General features: G+C 39.5%; 1 protein-coding gene across 11 annotated transcripts in view; it reads right to left on the minus strand.

The window, feature by feature from the left end:
• Positions 1-25145, minus strand: part of IQSEC1 (IQ motif and Sec7 domain 1) — a 1385758-nt gene that overhangs the window by 9081 nt on the left and 1351532 nt on the right. For 6 of the 11 annotated variants that reach the window (XM_029600818.1, XM_029600816.1, XM_029600820.1 and 3 more), the window contains 2 exons: positions 7258-7431; positions 5564-5740 (listed from right to left, as the gene is read on the minus strand). In XM_029600818.1, the coding sequence (XP_029456678.1) occupies positions 5564-5740; positions 7258-7431 (351 nt within the window). Of the gene's footprint in view, positions 1-4519; positions 4600-5031; positions 5086-5563; positions 5741-7257; positions 7432-25145 lie in introns of all 11 variants that reach the window. The other 5 variants (XM_029600819.1, XM_029600817.1, XM_029600823.1 and 2 more) reach the window with 3 other exon arrangements.

Here is a 25145-nt window from a genome sequence, read left to right on the forward strand (position 1 = left end):
TAGAGTGAGACGTACGAACAGCACAGTACATCTTAGTGAAGATTTGATGTCATTTGGAGTGAGGAAAGTCTCACAAAGATGAAATTTTGTTCTATGTTATCTCACCCTAGCTTGATGGTACCCTGTTATAAAGTCCATCAAGCTTGGGTGAGAGAACATAGTAGAAATTTCATGTTTTTTGAGACTTTCCTCTCTCCAAATGACGTCAAATCTTCACCAAGGTGTACTGTGCTGTTCATACGTCTCACTCTACATGCAAAACTGGCCCCTAAACCCTAAACCACCACTAACACCTCACCCTAGTAGGTGGCCCTCCTATAGAGACATAAATACTTAACTATTATGAAGGGCTTGTAGATAGTCTCTCTCTCTCTCAGTCTCTCCGTCTTTCTACCTCTCCTTCCTTCCTTAGTACAGGATGTGAAAAATTGGGATTATTGCATGGTGGGTAAGTTACTGCACCATGTGGTAACTCAAAAATTTCCATAAATACACCCCTTTTCCTGATCACAGGTGTTATCAATGCGTTAGTAACACTTTTTGATGAATGATGGGGTTAATTAGTTAACCGGCTAACTTTAGGACAGCTCTTTGACTCGACCAAATTTAGTGCCTGATTCACTAAGGCACTTCTTCCATTCTATGTCTATGTGAAAATGCCTTGATGAATCAGGCCCTTAACCAGCTAAGTCATCTGGCTAACTCTGAATATTGGAATTAGCCAATTAATTTAGCCAGCTAACTCAACTTCTCACAGTTATGCCTCTGGACCACCCCAACTTAACCAACTAAATTATAGTCGCCTAACTAATTAGCTGGATAAAGGCTGAATATAGCCTGGTATCCGTCTAAATGGCTTTGAAATGTGGGCATCATTTTTAAAATTTGGGCTGTCTACATATTTTTACTTGCAGTGAGCCCCATCCAATTTTAAAGCTGCCATGCATGTAAATGGCTTTGACAATTTAACCAATAGAAGGTAATTTTCAAAAGTACCTCTGTGAGTAAAACTGCTTTTGACACACACAAATGGCCTTTTATAAACCTGCCCACCTGTAGGTGGGTAAACTTGTGTGCAAATGTCACGCTTGTGTGTAAGTTTATCCAGACTGAGCAGAGATTTCTTGAGGATGGAGTTGGGTAGGGAGCTTACATGTATACTTTTGATTTTTAAAAAGAATGAGCATACATTGTCACAAAAAATTTATGAGGACAATTTGGTAGGAGGAACTTGTGTGGCTTGATTTGATGGGCTAATTTTCAAAGTGAACTGATGTGCGTAAGTCCAGTATGAAAATTGAAGTTAAGTTACATGTTGACTTTATGCCCGATGTTACAAAATTACCCCTTTGCTGGCTGTTGCAAGTAGTGAAATGGTAACTCTCTTTCCTAACAGGCCGATACAGTAAAGTGCGGCCGCGGTTACCCTGCTTCTAACCCGCTTTCTACTCACAATTTGGCCGCGTCAGTCCAACCCGCAATTCACTATCCCTTTTAACCCATCCTTACCACTTCTTTAAATCAACAGGTAACCCTTTCCGCCCGCAGCATGTATATGAGATGTAAACGATCGGATTAGCTATTCCCTCCCATTCAGTAACGTGCGCCCCGACTATCGCCTTTTTAACCTGCAGTTTAGCCGCGCGTTTAACCTGCTAATTTACCGCCTACCCCTACCCGTGCATTAGAGGCAGGGGTAAGGGTAGATGGCAAACTTTCCCCCAGCCCCCGCTCACCTGCCCTGGCCGCGTCCATGGGTGCCGGTCTCCAGGGCAGCCCCAGTCCTCTCTCCCCTCCTCCCGAAGCAACTTTAACCAAAAGAAAACCTAAAAAGCTAAAATCCCCTCCTCCCGAAGCGACTTGACATGTAAAGTATTGTGAATAAGTGTAACCAAAGTTAACTTACTTTTTCTTTCTTTCAGCCCTTTCAGCCCTCTCTGCCCTCCTCCGGAGGCGCGCGCCGCGGCTCCCCTGCTTCCCAGGGGCAGCCGGCGGCGAAAGCGGCTTCCAGCGGCCCCCGCCGGCGAAGACGGACGAACAAACGCCCGTAGTGCACGGGCGCTCAAGCCAGCGAAAGCACATGAACAGGCGTGCGTGACGTCACGGCGCACGTTCATATGCTTCGCTGGCTTGAGCGCCCAAATTGACGGGCCCCCAAGTCAGCGAAAGCGTATGAACGTGCGCCGTGACATCACGCACGCGCGTTCATGTGCTTTCGCTGGCTTGAGCGCCCGTCAATTTGGGTGCTCAAGCCAGCGAAGCGTATGAATGTACGCCGTGACGTCATGCGCTTCGCTGGCTTGAGCACCCACATTGACGGGCCCCCAAGTCAGCAAAAGCATATGAACGGGCGTGCATGACGTCACGGCGTACGTCACGCACGCTCGTTCATGTGCTTTCGCTGGCTTGAGCGCCCATGCAGTACGGGCGTGCATTCCTCCGTCTTCGCCGGCGGGGGCCGTTGGAAGCCGCTTTCGCCGCCGGCTGCCCCCGGGAGGCAAGGGAGTCGCGGCGTGCGCCTCCGAAGGAGGGCAGAGAGGGCTGAAAGAAAGAAAAAGTAAGTTAACTTTGGTTACACTTATTCACAATACTTTACATGTCGAGTCGCTTCGGGAGGAGGGGATTTTAGGTTTTTAGGTTTTCTTTTGGTTAAAGTTGGTATCCACTTCCTGGTACCTGTCATTTCAAATGTCATTTGAAATGACATTTGAAATGACAGGTGCCAGCGCACCCAGGATACTGTATAGGCGCTGTATAAAGCGCCTATACAGTAAAATGGATTGCGCTTCATGGACGCGTGTTGGACGCGGCTTGCATTTGCATGCCATTTAAATAGAGTATCGAGCAGTATGTGATCCGAACTGTGTGTGCGGCAAACGAGGGTGCGCCCGGCACTGCCGCACTCTTTCTTACGCGTCCTTACTGTATCGGCCTGTAAATGAGCTATCTATGAACTGCCAGTTCAAGGAAGGAATGGCCATCTGGACTCCAGAAACCATTTATATTCTGTAAATGTAATGTAACTAACTCATTTGGGATGATAGTTATTGATTCATTTGAGGTGCTCAACTGCGATCCTCAAGGGGGTAAAAGTTGGCTGGATTTTCAGGTTATCCCCAACTAATATGCATGAAATAAATTTGCATATAACTGAGTCAATGTGCATGTAAAGCTATCTCATGCATATTTATTAAGATTATCCTGAAAACCTAACTAGCTTGCAGGCTTCAAGGATCACAGTTGGCCACCTTTGGTTTAACACTTGTATCCCTGTCCCTGTGTTAACCAGCTCCTGTCAGAAAGATTCCTTTTGCTAAAGCTTGGCCAAGACTGATTACAGTGGAAGGTGCCAACAGACATGGATATTCTTTTTATTCAGTGATAATTGGGTCTACCTCTATATTCTCCCAGGTCTGGTTCCTAAAGCCCTTAAACAGGTATGGTTTTCAGAGCAGTCAAAATATGCAAGTTAACTTGGTTGTGAGACCAAATATATGTAAAGATATCTCATGAATATTCATTATGGCCATCCTTTAAGCCAGACCTGTTTAGAGGACCATGAGAACATGAGTTGAGAACCAGGACTGCTCTCTCCTTTTATCATGAAAAGTAACCTCTTCAGTAAACAAATTCTCTGTCCCTAAGAATCCAGAGATCCACATCTGTTGTGACTTCCATCAATGATCCTTGCTAAGATCAGTCTATCTGCCCAAAACACAACAGATTTCAAAATGAAATAAGTGCTATGACAAGGTAGGGAGAAACTAGAATGTGGCTCATAAATGTGCTGCAGGACTCCAGAGATGTCAGCAGATACCTACAGACAAACCCTCTTCTCTGTGCTGTTTAACCAATGCAGCAGGCATAATATTTCCCACATTAATTGCACTGCACAACAAGACAAAACAGAAGCTCCCCATATTTGTCAATGGGTAAATAGTATTCAAATTAAGTTTAGTCAAGTTTACCAAATTAGTTGATAAACATCCTAGACTGTAAATGTTTTTTTTCCTTCTCTTTTGTACCATGAGAAAAAAAGTTTGTAGTAATGAGCATGCCAATCATATTGTATTGCACATATTGTTGAAATATGGAATGTTGTTATGATTCAGAGGAATTCATATTATTTACTATATACAGCCCTCTAGGTCAGCTTAGGTACATGGTAATGTTCAATAGATTGTAATGGAAATCTCCTATGGGATGAAAATGGTTAATTAGGAATTCTGTGAAGTGGCTTATACTTCTCAGATCCATATAGTCAAAGCATTTAATGGAATTTCAAATGAACATTAAAAAAAAAAACAGGTACTGTGGCTAGGATAGAGTAGTTTTTAAATTCTAATGTAAGGACTGACAGATACTGGTTTCTGAAATGCAGAGCGGTGGAGGGGATAGTTCTTTAATCTGTTTTCCTAATGGTGAGGGTTAAGCACTTTGTAATGAGACAGATGGGGATTGAACTAGGATGACCTACACAGAATGTGCACACAGTCAAGAAAATAACTGTTATTTATACCTTCATATTCAATTTACTAGTGTAATCTCTTATTGTGGCACAGCTAAGACTTCCTCTGCCATAGTATAAGGAAGAGTCATCTGTTAATATTAAAGATACCGTAAAATACACATTGCATAAAATATTTTGTAGTTATACACCTGAATGGTAAGTAGTCAATAACATTAGTATGGAAATACATTCTATTAACAGTGTTGTACCAACTGCCACTTCTTCTAGGGACACATTTCAGTTTAGTGCACAAAGAAATATAGATCGTCAAGGTACAACAGGCTATTCTGCAGATAATGCTTTCTATGAATAACATATGGTTCTGTGTGTGCACCAATCAATTTAATACATCATTGGATCTCGTCAATATCTGGGTGTCAGCTACTGGGCAAAATTATGCACCAATTTTCTTTTGGTATTTTTTCTTATTTACATAAAACACTTAATTTGACAGAGTCCAGATTTTAGCCAGAACAGCAATGAGACTTGGGGACATTACTGCTGTGAAAACAGGGCTTTACCTGTTACTCTGGCAATAGTATTTTACAAACAGCAGCTTCATCAAGGGATAGGACCTATAGGGCAAGTGATACAATGAGAAGATAATATCAGTCACACAATTTGTTGGGCTTCGGTTTTGCTATGAAATTATGAATTTGGTAGGGCTTCACTCCATTTCATTCATCAAAATGTAATGCACAGTTACACTCAAGTACAACACATACAGGAAGCAGTTGTTGCATGGATCTGGGCTTTTCTGTTTCTAAATGAACTAATTTTTGTTGCTCTTGTTTTAACAATGTCCACTTTCCACTGTCTTCCTTCTCCTTTAAAAATATGCACAGTAAAGTACATTTTCAAATAGATTTTGTTAAAAAAAATGTCAGAACTATAAACAAAACAAAATAATCCCCTGAAACAAGGCACATGAAACATACTAGATTACAAATTTGACAAAATGACAACGAATGAATCGATCACAAATGGGCCAGCTGAGGAGTACGGATTGCATTCTTACTTAAGTATTAAAGAGGGAACAAAGTTGGGTCTTACCTGCTTCAGAGAGGTCTCGGAGGGAGCTGCTTAGTGCACTCCGTTTCAGCCCCTCCCCTGTGGCATAGCTGTCATCCAGACAGGCTCTATTCAGCGTGCCATTGCCTGACTCTTTCTTCAAGCTCGAGCACTGTGACATACTGGGGCGCACCACTCCCTTCTGCTTTTCTAACTCCGCTGAAGCAAGCAGATAAAAGAGACAAGTCAAGGCAACTGATCATAATGAAACAAATATGACCAGTAAGGAACGACTAGCTATGAAGCTCAGTGGGACTTTTGATGGTCCTTGGTAATCAGACAGCCATCAAGGAACCTAGTAGAGTTGTAGTCGATTCATCTACTCTCCCAGTTTCATGCACCTTATTTTCATAATTTTATACTGGGGCTAGAGGGGAAGAATATCATATATCATATAATTTTCTTTCCCATTTCTACAATTTAATGCTTCTCAGTATCTGCTAGAGTCAGAACTGCTGCAACAGCTTTAGTAAAATGGGGAATTTAAAGCTTGTAACACAGTATTCACCGATTTGTACTTAATAACATGGCTTTCCATAATGGAAGTCTGTGGGTGCTAATGAGTGTTTTGTATGGTATGTTTATGGATAAATGTCTTCAATCACCCCCAAAGGACCTTATTTTGTAAAGATCTTTTTATAAGGTACAAAAAAAGAAAAGAAAATACACAATACATTTATATAAATGCCTGACTGCTGAAATGAATGAGCATTTTCTCAGCAAGGTGGATTTATTTATTTAATTTTAACTTTTATATACCGATGTTCCACAACAATTTTTTTTTCACAACTAAGATCCTTCACACTGGTATTCCTTCAATACTAAGCAAAGGTCAGGGTCAATCACATTTAAATTTGGCTTATGTACGTATAGAGACCCACTGGTTTTCAATCAGGTCAGACTAGACCTAATTTTCTTTTGGGAGTATATGAGATGGTAATATGGCCATCAAGTGCTCCTACCATGTGACAGGGGCCGACCAATGGCACGGATACCCTGTCACATGGTAAGGGCAAAGGGCCATCGGTGCCATTTTGATTAGTGGCAGCCGACGGCCCGGGAGCGGGAGATCGCTCCCGGGACCCCCACTGGACCACCAGGTACCTGTAAAATGTTTTTTGGAGGGGTCGGGAGGGTGGGGGAAGCAAAGGGATTAGTTTTAAAGGGTCGGGGTGGGTTTAGGGGTTATTTTTGTGTGCCGTTTTTCCCGCCCCCCCCCCAAAATGATAAGAGAACCCCCACGATCAATATTGTGGGGTTTTCCTATCTTTTCGGGGGAGCCCCCGATTTCTGACGATTTTGAAAATATCGACGATATTTTCAATCGTCTGAAGCCCGATTCACATCCCTAGTGCCAACTTCTTATTCCTCTTGGTTTTTATGAGCTTTGTTTGTAGTTGTTTTCTTCTCCAATGCATGACCAATTGCCTCAAAGCAGTGAATTAAATTTACAGGAAGAACAAATTAAGAAGAGCAATATGGCAGTCCTTATTATATTAGCTCCTTGCTATGATTTTTATTGGGGAATGATTGTAAATAGAATACCAATATTAACATTTCTGTACATATTTCTTATATATAGCAGGTTTTAAAAATGAGTACAATCCTATGACTCAATTACTAATTTTCAAAGCCTTTTTGGAAGCATCAATGTAAAAAGTCTACATTATATGTACCTTTGTACTTACACTCTATTCTGTATTTTTCCATTTCTTGAACCTCAGCAATAGATTCCCTCAAATCATCTGTAAACTTCTTCCGATCCTGAGGATTCGGTGCATTGAAGTTTATTAGTACTTTGATGTCTGCTCCTGGGACAGCTGATGTGAGACGAATGCCATTGGGATAATCTAAGGAAAAAATATAAAAACCTCAAATTTTTCTCACAATTACAAAAAAACAACAAGTAGCACTTTTTTTTTAATCAGGATTCAACAGTGAAAGAAACAGCTTTACAACACTTGTTTTCAGGCAGATTATCAACATGTGTCATCCATACCTCCTTGCAAAAGACAGGTCAGATTCTAGTTCTTTTTTTAGATTTTAGTTCCTAGTGAATTCAGTGCTCTTTTTTGTTAACTGAATCATATGATACGTGTTACATCAGCTCTTCAAAAGTGGAAAATAATTATAATATGGCTTGCATTGCTGGGTTCCTACTGCTTTCCAGGATGTACATGATTACAGTCTCAGCTGACAGCGGTTCTTTAATAACCGTGCTTGGATTTAGTGTTATATAATAAACACAATAAACTGGTATCTACTGAAACTATGACCAGAGGCAAATTGGAATTCCAATACAAAGCATTACTGAACTGTAAAACTAAATAACAGATACTGAAATATGCAAGTATCATGCAGCTGTTGCCCTTGAGCACTTATTGTACTGAGGAACTTAAGTGAAAACACAATGCATAATTTAGAGAAAGATCCTGACAACTTAAACCAATAAGATGAGTGAACGGTCTTTATGATTTTTCACCGATTAAGCTACTTCCTCTTCAAATATTCATGGTTGGCTCCAGTTCCATTGCCTTAACCCAGTTCATAATTGGGGAGTTGGGAAAATTTCTGAGGTCACTGTAGCTATTTATTCTTTATGGATGGGCTAAATTGTTTGGAGAGAGGAACCATTGCTTTACAAATTGTTTATCAAGGCAGCCAAATTTAACTAAATGTTTTATTTTCAAGGAGGTCCCATGATAAAGTGACTTTCTCAAGAACACTGCACAGAGAATCAGTGACAGATGGGAATTCTGAACTCATCTCTTAGGACTTTCCCTAAATTATAATCCAATGCTCTAACCAGTGGACCAATCACTACTTCTCTTTCTGCTGTACAGACAGCTTGCAAAAATTTTTAGAGCAATGGTTTGAAGTGGGACAGGAGAGAAAAGAAACTGCACAAGCCATATTTTAATGGCTTCCTTTTTTTATTTCATTTCATTTATGATTCTAAATATCCTGCCTGTTTAGCAAGCTATCCAAGTGGTGGTACAATACGTACGTAAAATCCCTGTTTTATTCCTTTTGGCTGTTCATTATCAGGCCGATGCAATATCGGTGCATGGAAAACGGCACTCATGATTGAACGCCCACTCTCTTAACGCACGCCAAGGCACCTCTCTGGGGCACACGATGTAATATTTAAATGGGCTGCTGCTAGGGAGGTGCTAGGGGAAATTGTGTGCTTCCTAGTGGCAGCGGGCGTCCAGGAGAGGCGGTTGTCACTGCGGGTTAGGAAAACAGACGCTTGTTAATTGAGCGTCCATTTTTTGGTAACCTGACCACTGGTGACTGTTTTTTTTTGTTTGTTTGTTTTTTTCCCCTTATTCCTTTTTTCTGTTGCTCTGACTTAATATCACCACAGTATTAAACATAGAAACATAGAAATGACGGCAGAAAAAGACCAATCGGCCCATCCAGTCTGCCCAGCAAGCTCCCACACTTATATTCCCATACTTATCTGTTTCACCAACCACCAAGTTCAGGGCCCTTGTTGGTAACTGTTTGATTCAAATTTCCTGCCACCCCTCGCCGTTGATGCAGAGAGTAATGTTGGAGTTGCATCAAAGGTGAGCATAAGGCTTAATGGTTAAGGGTAGTTACCACCGCATCAAGCAAGTTACCCCGATGCTTGGTTACCCAGACTGCACAGATCAATGCCTTTTGGAAGTTGTCTGAATGTAAGACAGAGGAACCTAAAAAAGGAACAGAAAAGCAATTTTCTGCTCTGGGGCAGGTGTTAATTTTCGAGAGTAAAACTATGCACGCCAGATGCGCATTTTTAGTTTGCATCGGGGTAATAGCTAATAGCCTCATCAACATGAATGTTGTGATGTGTGCTATTAGCTATGCGCTGGTTAGGATGCATGTTTTAGATGCACTAATCCCCTTATTACATAAGGGATTTTGGATGCGTGTCCAAGCGCGTGTTAAGCAGTGCGTCCAGCCGAGCGCACTATATTGCATTGGCCTGTATAAGAACAAAAAAATGTTTTGCTGGGTCAGACCAAAGTCCATCAAGCCCAGCAACCTATCTCCCAACACTGGCCAGCCCGGTTTACAAGTACCCAGCAGATTCCATTTTTTGGTACTCCTAGGAATAGCAATTATTTTCTCTAGTCTGCTGGCTAGAGAAACCTTTTTAAACCCAGCTATGTTGATCGCCTTGACCGTGTCCTCTGCAGCTTGATTGTGTAGTCAGTAAAAAAGTACTTACTATGATTTGTTTAAACCTGCTGGTTGTATCACACTGGGAAAAATATTTTTGAGAGACAGAGAGAGTCAAAGACTATATAGAGTCAGTCTGACACTCTCTATATATGCACCACTGTAGAGGGGCACTTTGAATTGGGGTGGGTTTCAGAAGGTGGGGAGGGATTAGCGGGGTGGTGATATACAGAATCATTCTGAGATATTCATAGTAAAATTGACATCACTAAAAATTTGTAGTCATTATAATGGTCAAAAAGTATAACTAGAGGAGTAGATTTGTGTTGCACCTTGTAGAAATTGCTGATGCGGGAGCAGAGTAATTAGCCTAACCATGCCCCCCCCCCTTTTTTTTTATTATCGTGGGTGCTATTTACGCTATATTTATAGTATTTTGATAAATCCAGGGGTATGCTGAGCATTTAATGTAATGTCCACAAAGACTCCAAGGTCATTTTCCAGGGTGGTGACTCCTAATATGGAACCCAGCATTATCTACCAGTAGTTGAGATTATTTTCCCTATGTGCATCACTACAATTTTCCACATTACATTTTATCTGCTATTCATATGCCTAGTCTCCTAGACTCACAAGTCCTCCTGTTCCTCGTAATCTACTGCTGTTTTAACAACTTTGAATAATTTTGTGTCATCTGTAAATCTGATCACCTCACTCAGTTTCCTTTTCTAGATCATTTATAAATATGTTAAACAGCACAGTCCCAGTACAGATTCCATGGTACTTCACTAATGACTTTTCTCCATTTGGAAAAATGACCATTTAATCCTACTGTTTCCTGTCTTTAACAAGTTATCAATCCACAATAGGATATTGCCTCTTATCCCATAACTTTTTAATTTCCTGAGGAGTCTTTCACGGTGGACTTTATCAAACATCAAAAGAAATAGAAACTGACATTTTCTACTACTTTTGTTTTTTTGCTATTAATATATTGGAAAGTCTTATGCTTCTTTACTGATAATAGTTGATTGGACTTTGTCAAATGCCTTCTGAAAATCCAAATACACTATATCAATTGGCTCACCTTTATCTACATATTTATTTATTCCTTCAAAAAAAAAAAATCTATATGTTCTATATCCAGCTACCTGATTTTCTATGTCTGTCAGTCATATGACTGTAGCTGTGTAATGTGACTGTCCTGATATTTTTATGCTGTCTTTTGATATTTATAATTGACCCATTCCTTGTAACATTAAATGTATTTATTTATGTATTAGACACCTGATGATAATCTCTAGGTGACTCACAATGATACAACCATAATATCTTAAAACAAACATCACAAAATACCATTAAAGATAATAGCAAACATTAAAATTATATAGTAATGATAAAATGAAAATAATTAGCAGCCTCACAAAGGAACATCTCTTTCAATAAAAAGCATGCCTGAACAAATATGACTTCAGCATAGATTTGAAAGTTTTCATACAGCTCATAATGAAGAGTATAACCAGCAAGGAGTTCCTAAGGATTGGAGCAGTGACTGAAAAGGCTCTTTTGCGAGTCTCTACTAGGTGTGCCATAGATGGGGATGGTACATCGAGGAGTCCTCTCTGGTAGGAAAGCAATGCAGCTGGAGGAGTGTACAAATGAAGCAAGGTATTCACCTGTGGTAAAGAATCAATTGTCACCAACTTATGTACCAGGGATGCTACTTTATACTTAATCGTAAACGCCATTGGTACCCAATGAAGATCTGCTAGAAAAGGGGAAATATGGTTGTAAATAACTTTATCAGCAATCAATCTTGCAACTACATTCTGCAGTACTTGAAGCACCTTTATAGAATAATATAGTAGGCCAAGACAGAGACTGAGTTGCAAGTAATCAAGAAGTGGTAAAATAAAAGCTTGTACAACTAACCTAAAATCATGAGGATTCAACAATGGCTTAAGACCACAATACATCCTAAGTTTAAAAAAACTGGATTTGATTATTGTTTTAATCTGAAGTTGAAAGGCTAATTTAGAGTCAACTAACACTCCCAAACTCTTTATGCAGGCATAACATGATTTGCAATGGAAACTGACAAAGCCAATGGTGAGCCTAGTTTCCAAGATAAAAAAAAGGTTCCTGGGTCTTAGAAACATTCAAGGCTAACTTATTATAAGACATCCAATCTTTTACAGCACTAATACAGATAGAGGCTAATTGCATGATTTCAACCCAAGAAGGTGAACATTTAATAAAAAACTGGATGTCATCTGCATATAACCTAAAACCATCACACATACCAGCTAAAAGTTTTACAAATGGAGGTTAAATATATATTAAACAAAAGACCTGACGGAGCCGAGCCCTGAGGCATGCCAGATAACAAATCTTGCCATTTAGAATAATCATTTTTTATTCTGACATGAATGGATCTATATGACAAATAGGAACTAAACAAACCAAAAACAGATGCTGACATTCCACATTCAAAGTCTATACACAAGGACTTCATGACAAGAGTGTCAAATGGAGCCCTACCAGATAAAAGAATGAGAAGGTGTTTATTCATTCCCACTATCCAAGCCATGTCTAATCACATCTACAGTGTAAAGTAAAAGAATCTCCATGTTCAATAATTTTAAGAATCCAAATTGAACTCTACCACTCCTCAAACAAAATCAGTGGTTTTAGCACCACCTTTTCAAGGAATTTTGTAATAAAAGAAAGAGCCGAAATAGGATGATAGCTCATCAGATCAGTCAAATATAAATGTGGCTTCTTTAATAAAGGCCAGATAAGAGCTTGTTTAAAGGCAGATGGAACACACCCTTCCTCCAAAGAAAAGTTTACTAACCTAGCCATGAAAGGTGCAAAAGATTCACAGTGAATCTTGAAAAGGTGAGCACTACATACATTTAATGCACAAAAAGATGGATTAAGCATAGAGATTACCTGGGTAATCTCCACGATACCAACACTTTCAAACGTGGGCCATACAGCTGGAACATCATCAGCAACTCATTTGCTCAAAGCACAAATGTGGAAAAAGTTGCTGAAATTTTAGCAATTTTACTATAGAAACAACTTAAAAAATCATCACAACTCAACATTCCTAGAGAAGAATCAATGGATTGAGACGGGGTTGTAGGAAATTTTGTGAGATTTTGAACAGTTTGAAATAAAACCAGAAGATTATGAAACAAATCTCTCAATTGCTAAGAGGTCGAGGCTTTCTTAGAAGCATCTAATAATTACTTGAAGGCTGCTAGCTTATATTTATAATCAGAAAGGCTGTTCATTGTGTACATACTTCAACAACTTTACTGGGAAACTGAAAATGAGAGGGGTATGGGCACAAACAATAATATAAAGATGAAAGATGTGGGGGAGGAGAATCTTATCACTTGGTATATCAAATGATTTTATTATTGAAACTGTTTCACAAGTGGTGAATGGCTAGGGAAAGACCATAAGAAGACATGGGTTTGCTATGAGAAGTCAATATTTGAAGGCATTTATCTGGACAATTTTTGAGCTATTCAGATAAATGCAGAGTTTTGAATATCGTCAACACTTAGCCAGATAAAAAAGTCACTATCTAGATATGTGAGAGACATTTCAGGGATGTTCCAGGGTGGAGATGAGTTAGCCAAATAACTTATTCGGCTATCTCCAGTATTGGAGTTAGTCAAAAAAGTTCTTCGGTTAACTCAAGAAATGGAGTAACAGCAGGGTTAAAGTTATCTGGGAAGTGTTCCCGAATAACTTTAATGTAAGAAAAACAGCTGGTTGATCAGTAAAAAAAATAAAATAAAATAAAATGGAATGGGCCTGATGGTCTGATTTCCCACCTCTACCGCCAGTGAAAAATGTCAGCCCCACCAGCCAAGACCCTCTTTCCCTCAAAATATTTGGAAACCAAAAAGTCTACCTCTCTCTCCCTCAAATAAAATAATTTGGAAGGTCCCCACCAGAAGGCCAACCTCTCCCTCCAGCCTGTCAAACCGACCTGACCCTCCCACCCCACCTGGATCTCCCCCTACCCCTTGCCACATCAGGGAGCTTGGAACTATCTCCCAGCTCTCATTGCATCCAGTGTTGCTCTGACAGCAGAGGATTGTTTTGATAACAACATTGGTAGATTATTCTGCCAGAGTTGCTGTCAGAACAATGCTAGAGACACCAGGAATTGGATGATAGTTCTGGGCTCCTAGATATGCTAAGGGCTTTGGGAATGCTTGATAGGGTGGGAGGGGACTTTCTAGAGGGGGAACCCTTCCAAATTAATTTTCTTTATTTAAAAGTTCTTCTACACCACACATTCAAAGCCCTGAGCAGTTTACAAGATAAAACATTCATAATCATAAACAATATAACACAAACATAACAATATGTAAAATGACTCAATGCCAAATCCATAACATCTGCATCAAAAAATAAATGCTAACACGTATCAGATTCCATGCTTAACCCTTCATTATAGGATTAGTTCATAAAAGTTTGTTCAAACAAATATGTTTTTAATAATTTTTTTAAATTCCTTGTGCAAGAAGATAGTCTCAATAAAATCGGCAAGGAATTCCAAATAATTGGACCTGCCAGAGAGAATGTCTGCTCTCAAACCTCGGCCAGTCTTCCACAGTGCACAGAGGGAACATCCAATAATCCTCGCTGAGAAGACCTTAATACACAATCCGGCTGATAAAGATGTAACTTTGAATTAAGCCATGGCAGAGCAACACTGAGTAGATTATGTACTAATAGCATGATTTTCTACTGGATCCTTCAAGCAACTGGGAGCCAGTGTAATTCCATCAAGACAGGAATGATGTGGTCACGTCTATTCAAACCAGAAATGAGATGTGCTGAAGAAAGTTTACTGATGAGCTATGTTGGATTTAACCAGGAATGACTTCCCTATGTAGAGAGATCTGTTGTGCTGCTAAGGAAATTGTGTTGTTGGGTTTTATTGCTACTGCCTATTTACTGTGGAAACTTTAGATACCCCATTTATGTATTTAATAAACTTTGGCACTATTGGAACCACCCAATCAATTTGTGCACTGAATTGTTTTACAAGGTTTGGGCTCACTGGAGGAGGAGGTTGCCAGTGAACTGTTACTAGTTAGAAGAAGCCAATTACTTGAAGTGTTTTCGATTCATCCAGACAGAGATGTATTCCTGTCCAATAAAGAAAAACCTCTGAGCCCTGTCCACTATGCCATCTGCTCTACCCTTTATCAGAACTCATTGACCAGTTCAAGGATTTGGAATTCCCCAGCATATGATTTTAGTATATGTACCCAAACAGGGGGTTATACTTTTAACAACAAATCTAGTATTCATACTTAAAGCAGGGGTTTGGGCTGGTAATTCTAGCTCTGGGCTTTTAATGAGTGCACTAGGAAATTTAAATAGCTCTAGGGATGGGAAGTTTGTAGGGGAAAATCATCCAGGAGATGGGGGAATGGCAGGGGCTTGCAGGTATGGGATAAATCAAATGTTTTTCAACAACTAAGAAGCTGTATGGGGATGGGATGGAGGCTTATAGGTCTGCAACAATTTCTAAATATTTTGGTGGGTTTGGCTGACAGGGACAACATTTGTTTCACTGGGGTGGTGGTAGTAGATCAGTCTGGCAGGCCTGCTTGTTTATTTTATGTATAATCTTTTTTACTGGGCATCGCTACTTAACCGGCTACATTCTTTGAATATATCTGGTTAATGTTAAAGTTATCCAAGTATACATACCCAACTTATAAAGCTCTGATTTGATTATAGCCTTGATTTGAGCATGAAAAGAGAGATGGGAATCAATCCAAACCCCAAGACTTTTAATTTGGACATTAATCGGAAAATTCAGGTTATCATGACTGACTTATGATAAAATGTGGAATGTAGTCTCTGAATCAACAAAAATTTGGTTTTAGACATATTGAGTATCAATTTATTATTATTTGTTTGATTAAAGGCATGCACATTTGAAGATGTTCTAATGTCTCACTCCAAGAAGGGCGCAGCCAATTGAAGAACTGAAGATCATCAGCATATATTTTGTAACCGTCACAAACACTTGCTAACAATTTAGGGTTAAATAGATATTAAAACTGCAGATAAGGCAGAGCCTTGAGGTTCATTAGACTTCATGAAAGACCATTGCGACTGATCATTCCCAAGTTTTACCGAATGTGAACAATTTCTGAGATATGCTGTAAATCAATCTAGTACATTTCCTACAGTGCCACATTCTTGCAAATTGTACCAGAGAATGGCATGATTAATGGTATACACAAGAATATAGGAGAGGTTACAAAACTTAACAAATGTTATATCCAAATCACATAAAATGTGTCATGTTACATACTAATCATACATTCATCCCATTCACTCATTAAAATCACAGTAACAGTAATAGGATAGGCACAAATAACCCTTTACAATCTAATGTCACATGTATATTGTTTATCCCTATGGTCTAAATACACCACTTACAACCCTTACAGTGACAATTTATAGCTGTTAATTACCCAACATTTTTTTTTAACATAATACAACACATTTTAAACCCAAGAGCCACACCTGGCTTCAATCATAATTGCCTATATGCCTAATTGTACAAGTTTAATGTATTCACGTGCCCTTTCTTCTCTGTTCTCTGTTTTTCTTTGTTTCTAATTCAAATCCCACCGTAGTATATCTTCTTTTTCAAGCTCTGGACCACGCAATCTCTTTTCAAAATCTAGACCAAACGATCTTTTTTCTGGTGTTACCCCTATAAGAGGCCCTTGTTTCTCTGCCACCAGCTTCATCAGGGGGAATATTTCACCATCTAAAGAAACAACTCATAACTGTCACCATACTCCATAACTGAAACCCAACACATGACACAACAAACACACATCCTTTCCATGCTTACCACAAATAGTTTTTCCAATATGTTTGCAACAGACCCACCGCACTGGCCATAAGACTGCACATGCTTTTTTATACTTCTTCTAAATGTTTTTACCGTACACACCACACGTTATATCCGGGATGAGACTCTACAATATAAGGACAAAAATATCACAACAAATTATACTACTTTTACCTTCAAGTGGGCAAACAAACAACTATGCTATAATTTTTCATTGCCAGAGTGCCCACTCACGATTATTTTCCGCTCATTATTCTTCAACTGCCTCCAAACTGCAATGCTAAACTAAATTTTTTGGCAGTGGTACCCTCTTCAAAAAAGCTTCAATATTCATACCGCAAAAGACACCAATATTTAAACTGTCTTCTGTTACCGCCACCACCCGAAAATCACGGGCGGCGTCCCGGGCGACGCCCTGGCACGAATCACACGTGACCCTATGTCCTCACGTCTCCCAGATGCTCACAAACGAACGTGCTCATGTTCCCCTAATGTTCACCAGCACGATTATACTGCTTCCCCTTGAATGACAAAGACCAACCTCACTACACCCATTCAACAGAATATCCCACTATTCACAACTGGAGAGGGTGGTTTAATATCACCCAAAGTGTGTACATGATTAACGGTATCAAATATGGAAGAAATATCTAATGAGACAAGCAGAAATTGGTGTCCACTGTCCATAACTCTTCTAAAAGTATCAATCAAGGAAAGTAAAAGAAGCTCAGTACTCATCTAGCGTCTAAAACCAATCTGATTAGGATCCAAAATCTTTCTCTTGTCAATGAATTCTGTCAATTGTTGAAGAATTTCACTCTTAATAATTTTGGAAACAAAAGGCAGAGGGGAGGATTGTCATATAGTTATTCAAATCAATAGACTCCAAACCAGATTTCTTCAATAAAGGTCTAACCACTGCTCTTTTAAGTCTTTTCCCAAGACTGTTGGGAAATCTACCTGACTAAAGGGATTTATTGATAATATATGTCAATGTTGGAGTGATTGCCTCTAGCAATCTTAAAAAGAGCAATCGAACAATTGTTAGAAGGACAAAAAACCCCCCCCATTGTTCATTGAAGATAGAAACCTACCCATCTTTCCCAACACTTATATTCCATTCATACAGGGTTATGTCTTCCACGGATTAGAACTTAAACAACAAAGAACAGTAAAATCAGCATCAAAACAGAACAAATGAAAGCACACTACTGACAAATACCAATGTAAGCAATACAACACAGCATAAAATGAGCTGATCAGCATCGCTTAAATGCAGTTCACCCAGCAAAAATCGATCAAAAACTAAGTGAAGCAACACAACTAGAAAGTATGAGTGAAAAAGAAAGCTTGAAACTTCTTTCTGAAGAAGAGATAATCCTCTTCTTTCCAAAGCTCAAGGAGTAGGGCATTCAGAATGCAGTGCCTCCGACAGAGGCTGATTATGGGTCTCAACCAAATGATAGTTCTTAAAAGTGGGTACTTTTAAAAGTAACTTCCCAGATAATCTTAACAGCTGCACAACTGTATAAGGCTTAAAAAGACTTTCCAGATAACCAAGGCCTAACCCATGGATAGCCTTAAAACCCAGAGTCAAAACTCTGAATTTAATTCTAGAGCCAACTGGGAGCCAATACAAATCCCACAATACTGGAGTAAAGTCGGTATGTTTGGGATTCTCAGTCACCAACTGGGCAGTTTTGAATGAATTTTGAACAAGCTGCAGAACTCTCTGTAGGTACTGAGGTAGACCTCAATAAATGGAATTATCAAAATCTATGCCACTAAGCAATAAAGGCTTGTAGTGCGGTACTCAAATCATAGGGTTGTAAAAAGACTCAAGTGCAGAAGCAGACCCAAATTGTAAAAAGAGGTTCTCACCACTGTTTTTATTTGGGACCTGAGTAAAAGAGTGCTATCAACCAGGATACCTAAATTGTGTATCTTTGCCTGAAAGGGAAAGACCACGTCCTCAATTTTCAACTTGTTTGGTGCATCAGGGACAGTGAACGACTTATCCAGATTACCTCAGTGTTGGCAAGGTTAAGTGCCAACCTATTGCTATACAATGAAAAAACCAAATATTTTTTTCATTTTAAATGAACCCGATGAATGACTGTGACCTACAAAATAAATTAACAAACCTAAACAAATTTTTAGATCTTGCACATCCCTATTGCCAACCTCATCCTAGGGGTGTGGTATGACAGTGACCCTTTAAGCAAGGGATAGGGAACTCTCGTCATCAAGGGCCTCAAAGAAGTCAGATTTTAAGGATAAAATCATGAAATAGATTTACATCCAGTTGAGACAATGTGTATGCAAATCTATGTTATGTATATTCATTAGGGATATCCTGAAACCTGACTTGTTTGCAGCTGTAGAGCTGTATGATTACAAGGAAAAAAGCATAACCCAGTCAGGGGATAAGGTTCTTTACTCAAACAATAAGTACATTATGGAATAAACTGGAAAGACAGTTCATGAAACTTTTTCAAACGCTGAATACATTTTTGGAAGCTAGTAAGTTACCAGTAGAAGTATCCAATAGGACTGTTCTTGACAGTTGCTGAACTAGAGAACATTAGGAATATGTTTTCATTTTTTAAATGAAACAAAAAAAAGTTGCTTTTTTTTTTTTAAACAAATAATTTCTCCCAGGTCCATCCCCAGCCTCTTACCCAATTCATAGGCTCTGAAAAATCTTCAGGGGCAGAAGCAAATCCCAGTCACTCCTGCCCTGCTGATGCAACTGTAGAAAATGGCGCAGTCAACCCAAGACCGTCACCATTATGGATAATTGCTGTAAAATTGCTTCAGGTGCCATTTTGTTGTACAGCAGTTAACCATAACGGTGCTGATCTTGAGTCAACCAATGCCATTTTCTACAACTGCATCAGTGGGGCAGGAGCAACCAGGGATCATTCTGTCCCCTAAAGAGTTTGCAAAGCATACAGATATGGTAAGAGGTGGGGACTGAGGTTTGCACTATGTAGGGAGGGCATGAGAATGTTTTCCTTGTGGTACTTTCATGACCAGGGTGGAGGGGGTAAACAGATCAGACTTTTTTTAAAATGTTGTTTATTTTGTTTTGTATATTAAAAGAAACAAACAACAAAAGAAAATGAAAAAAAATGAATCCCCCCCCCAACAAAATGAAAAACAAAGTGAAACAAAAAAACCCCAAAATGTCCATGCACACCCCTACAGTGCACATCTTCATGTGATCAGAAAGGCATGATTTTGCTTAAGGAACATATTTATCTTAAATTGTGCAGGTTCCCCCCCCCCCCCCCACCCACCCAATATATTGGATTATCACATACAGTGTAATATGCTTTGAACAGAAATTCTTGTCTTGGAAAACCAGAATATACATTTTAACTTAAATTATTCTATATATTTAGGTAGTTTCTTGAAGGCTGTCTAGATTGTAATTGACTCCTATCCATTCACAAACCAATCAAGCTTGTGACCTTGAGAGGAAACATCACAAAAGAGGTGAAATTTGAATTGCTCAGCTGTGGGATATACAACATTGTGCAAGCCTAGAGTACTCTTCAGTTTCTGTAATGAACATAGGGGTCTATGTGAAAACACAGCAATGCGCTATAAACGCTTCATTGTATGATAATGGAAACACATGAGCATTATTCTTATCGCAGAAAATAATGAGGCTCAATGTAAGCCAAAATTAGTGAGTTGCAATGCATGCAAATACATGTAAAGCAGTTTATTATTAAGCAAATGGTTGATGCAGATTTCGATAACATCACAATCCACATTAAGCCATAGTTAATTACACCTCAAGAGATGTAGTTAATTAGCTCAGAGATCCTTGGCAGGCTAATGTGCTTGCCAGTGTTCTTAGGTCCTTCCCCACTTAGTAAAGGCTGAAGGGGGAGGGAGAGATTGGGGGCCGGAAGCACCGAGGTTCCTTTTGGAATTTTGGGTGGGGGACCAGGTTGCCTCCAGAGGGACGGAGTTTCATATTTAAGACTTGAAGGCACTGGAGAGGGGGGGGGGGGCTAATTGGGCACTCTCCCCTTTCAGTAACATAACCACCCCCACCCCGCTCTCTTAGCTTTTTTCTACCAGAGACCCCTGCAGGCCATCCTCCTGATAAAAAGATCTACCTCATTATTCTGGGTCTCCCCATCCCCTCTCCCCTCCCTGGCAGAATCCCCAGATGGGAAAAGGGACCGAAGTGATCTCCAGTCCTTCCCGCCCTGTTGGCGCTGTCATCCAAAATGCTTCTGGATGACGCAAGCATCCACTTTGTCCTGCAAGTGAGGGGCAATGGGGGAGCCTTGGATCTGTTGGTGCCATTTTGGATGACAGCACCAGCAGGGCAGGAGTAACCCGAGATTCTTCCTGCACATTTTTTTTTAAATTTATTATTTATTAATTATAACATTTACAATATAAATGATATAAACAGGTATTCCAAAGAAAAATATAACATTCAAACATTACACAATATATTATCAAATAGGTTACTCGCCCACATCTAGGAGGAGGGGAGAGGCTAAATCAAGCATGCTACTAATTTCTTATACAACCCTTACTCCTTAAACATCATATTAATTATTCTGAGACTTATCCCTTAAGAAACGTTCCAAGTGTGAGGGATCAAAAAATATATATTTATTATTTTGATATGTTACTTGGCATTTGCAGGAAAATTTCAAGAAAAAACCTGCTCCTATATCTAGAGCAGTTTGCTTAAAAGAAAGAAAATGTTTCCTGCGTGCCTGAGTTGCCCAAGATACATCTGGAAAGACTTGTATCTTTTGCCCACAAAAATTAAATTCCTTGTTTTGAAAATATTTAGAAAAGAATAAGTCTTTTTCCTGTTTTAATGAAAAGGAAACTAATAATGTTGCCCTAGAAGATATATTGTCCATGGAGTCTTCTAAAAAAGTAGAGACCCTTGAACTTTCCAAAATATCCATTCCACCCTCTTGTACTTGCAACGTTCTTGTTTTAGGTATATAATACATTTTAGATATGATTGGGATTTTCTCCATTTCAAAAGATAATATCTCTACTGCATATTTTTTAAACAATTCCATAGATGACATTAATCTTGAAATAGAAAAATGTATTAGTCTAAGATTATTTGATCTTGTTTCATTTTCCAACAATTCTATCCTATTATGCAATATGAGGTTATCCTTAATGGAAGATATACTGGTGGCTTGCAAATTATTTACTAGTGGATTCAAATTTGCCACTGCCTGTTCTATCTTGTTAGTCCTTAAATCTAACTCCTCAAATTTTGCGGTTGCTTCCACTGAAGAAGTATGTAACTTAGATATGGAATTAGACAATTTCTTATCAATTTTTGCGGTTAGTCTCCACACGTCCAATAACGTAACATTTTCCGGTTCCCCACTATTGTCCTCCCCTTCACTACCCACTTCGGAAATTGGTACAGGACATGGGACTCTAGTATTACTAGCAGTAGCCTCGCCACCCACTAAATTGATACTCAAATGTATACCTCCTTCCGCTATGCTCCCCTTTTCACTAAGGATTGGGGTTCCATTTGCAGAAGGAACTATAACTTCATTGTCCATCTGTATATTCTCCCTTACAGGTTGTAAGGGGAGTTGTGTGGACCTGGGACTTAAGGTAACCCCTAACTGGGAATTACCTTCTAAAACGTCCCTTACATAGGACTCACCCATATGCAGTATGTGGGAGTCCATTGGTCCTATTCTTCTTGGAACTGATGTTGTTGGAGAAGAGGTATAATTTTTAAATTTACGTTTTCATCCCATAATAAATTTATACCCAGGGGCGCACCCCTTTGCCCTTCAATTTTTCACTTGGTAGTTCCACTAGGTGGGGAAAGGGGAAATGGAGATTGTAAGAACCCGCGATATATGTGTCTTTTTGGCATTTTGGGTGGGGGAAATAGTTTTCTCCAGCGGGTGGGACTTCTCATTTGACACTTGGGAGTGGGTAGGTCCATTTAGGATGGGGGGAGGATTGGTAGAAGATGCTAAGAGAGTGCGAGATGGGTAGTTTCTGTAACCAGGAGGGAAGGTTTAACTCAGAACTTCCAGCCCCTTTGGCCTTTATGGCGGGGGTGGGGGGGACAGTAGCATGTGTTCCCATGGTCGTTAATGTGCAGATGTCACCGCTGCTGGCAATATCTGCATTCTCAGGGAAGCACCCCCTTCCATGCTATTTACTAAACTGCAGCTCTCAGTTCCCACGGTTTAATGAATATCACATTAAAACCGGCGTATAGTAAATAGGCCCCACAATGCACTTTGTGTAAGCCTACGGCATTACTATTTCATACAGTATAATGCATCTACATTTTGAGTAATAGCCTTCTGGAGCTTGAAAAGGTTTAAGGCTTATGCGTGCTATTCTGACCGAAAACACTTGGGGCCTCATTTACTAAGCATTTCCCCCATAGATACAGAATGGGAGAAAAGCTTTAGTAAATCAGGCCCTTGGCCAGTTACTATCCTGCTACAGCAAAGTGCTTCCCCACGTACAGTACAATGCTACTGAAATCATGAAGTATTTCTTTCAACAGAGACATTCACATTCTTGTTAATTTATCAGAAAAACCACATTCACAAAAACACAGCAATTTTAATCCAAATCAGGCCCTTGAAATGGGATCGTTTTTTTCGCCAAGGTTGCCATTTTTCTGCTCTGTATTTTTAAATGTTACAACTTTGTTTCTATTCTTATTCTCCCAGATTCCTGCTAAGGTGCTGTTGATGAAAAAAAGTTAATGTGCTTTTGATGTAAACCGTCCCTCCGGATGCAGCCTTAGCGAAACACGGTCCCATGTCGGGGGACTGAGTTGTATTTAAATAATCAACCCTGATTTGTATTGAAATCGCTCTGTTTATACAATGGTTGGAATGCTGCTTGGTTACCAGGCCGCTTGAAATATATTTCGCAGCACACATTTGATCTTTTTTTTTTTTTTTTTGCGTTTTTAAAGCAAATCATGGGCTGGCCCCCACCTGGTTTTAATTCTGCTCTGAAATTTACCAACCATCTTATATGCGGAGATCTGCCTCTCAGAATCTTTTGACTTTTCCTTCAGTTAAGCAGGTTCGCTTGGCAGAATCAAGAGAACGCATATTTTAATTAGCGGGGCCTTGGCTTGTGAAACAAACTTCCAAATGAAATAAAGAGTGACGCATCCATACTTAAGTTTCGGAAGCTTTTAAAAACCTGTTTCAGCGGGCCTTTGAATAAATAATAGAACCTCATTCCTTTTTAACAAAGTGCTTGCAGAATATATTTTATTGCAGAAAGTGTTATTACAGAATATTTTTGGTTGCCTGAATGCTGTCTGGGTGTTGGTCATTTGTAGACGTCCCTAAAAGATTTAGGATTGATTAATTTGTAAGAACCATCATATATGATTATGTAATTGTTTGCAAGTTTGCCTCATAGTGTTATCCTTTTAAGATCTGAAATGATAAATGCTTCACTTATTATTTTAACTGTTTTTTAGGTTTTGTAAACTATTTATTAGATTTTATTAGATTTTTATTATGTATGTTAACTTGTTACCACCTAGAATTGTGGATGGGTGAATTATAAATACATTGAATAAATAAATATTAAATCATGCCAGCAGTTAATTGGGTTTCTTTTGACCTTTTTTAATACATGAAATACATTTTTTCTGGGTCTCAAGGATGATAATTTTAAACAATGTCCATGCTTCTTGCAAGTTCTTAATTTTTTAAATTGCTTTTAGTTTTGTTTTTTTTTAATAATTTTTCTCATTTTCTCATAGTTTTCCTTTTTTATAGTTAAATGCAGTAGTTTTCCTTAGCTTTTGCCTTCAGTCATTATGTCAAATGTAATCTTATTGGGGTAAATTTTAAAAAGACCACGCGGGCATCCATGTTCGCTCGGGTTCCGGCGCGCAAACATGGATGCATCGATTTTATAACATGCCACGTGCATGTTATAAAATCCAATACCCGCGCGCACATGTACACCCGATTTTATGTTGGCGCGCGCATATGCGCATGGGTTCCGACTTGCGCACACAAGGGGGTAGCTATTTTGTAATAAATGTGCGGCAATGCAACTGGGTCTTTGCCCATTTCCCTAGCCTCCTAACTAACCTTCCATCCTTTTCCTCTCTCCACCCCGATCCCTAAACCCACCCTAACTATCCTATTTTTTTTTTGTTTTAAAACTTACTTGCTCGACGGAGCAGAAGTAAGTTCTGCGCACTAGCCAGCTGCTAGCGCATGCTTCCCAGCTAGCCCCACCCCTCCCCATCCTGCCCAGACCCCACCTCTACCCTCCTCTGGCCTGCCCCTTTTCAAAACCACAGCTCTTCTGTGCGTACCAGGAGATAAGCGCATGGCCAGGCTGTTTTCAAAATGTGCTCAGCTCGAGCTCGGCCTTATCATGCGCGTATCTGCTGGTACTGACGTGTGCCGGCAAATTAAAATTCCCCCGATT

The sequence above is a fragment of the Rhinatrema bivittatum genome, chromosome 4 (genome assembly GCF_901001135.1).
Source record: "Rhinatrema bivittatum chromosome 4, aRhiBiv1.1, whole genome shotgun sequence".
Classification (NCBI taxonomy): Eukaryota; Metazoa; Chordata; class Amphibia; order Gymnophiona; family Rhinatrematidae; genus Rhinatrema; species Rhinatrema bivittatum.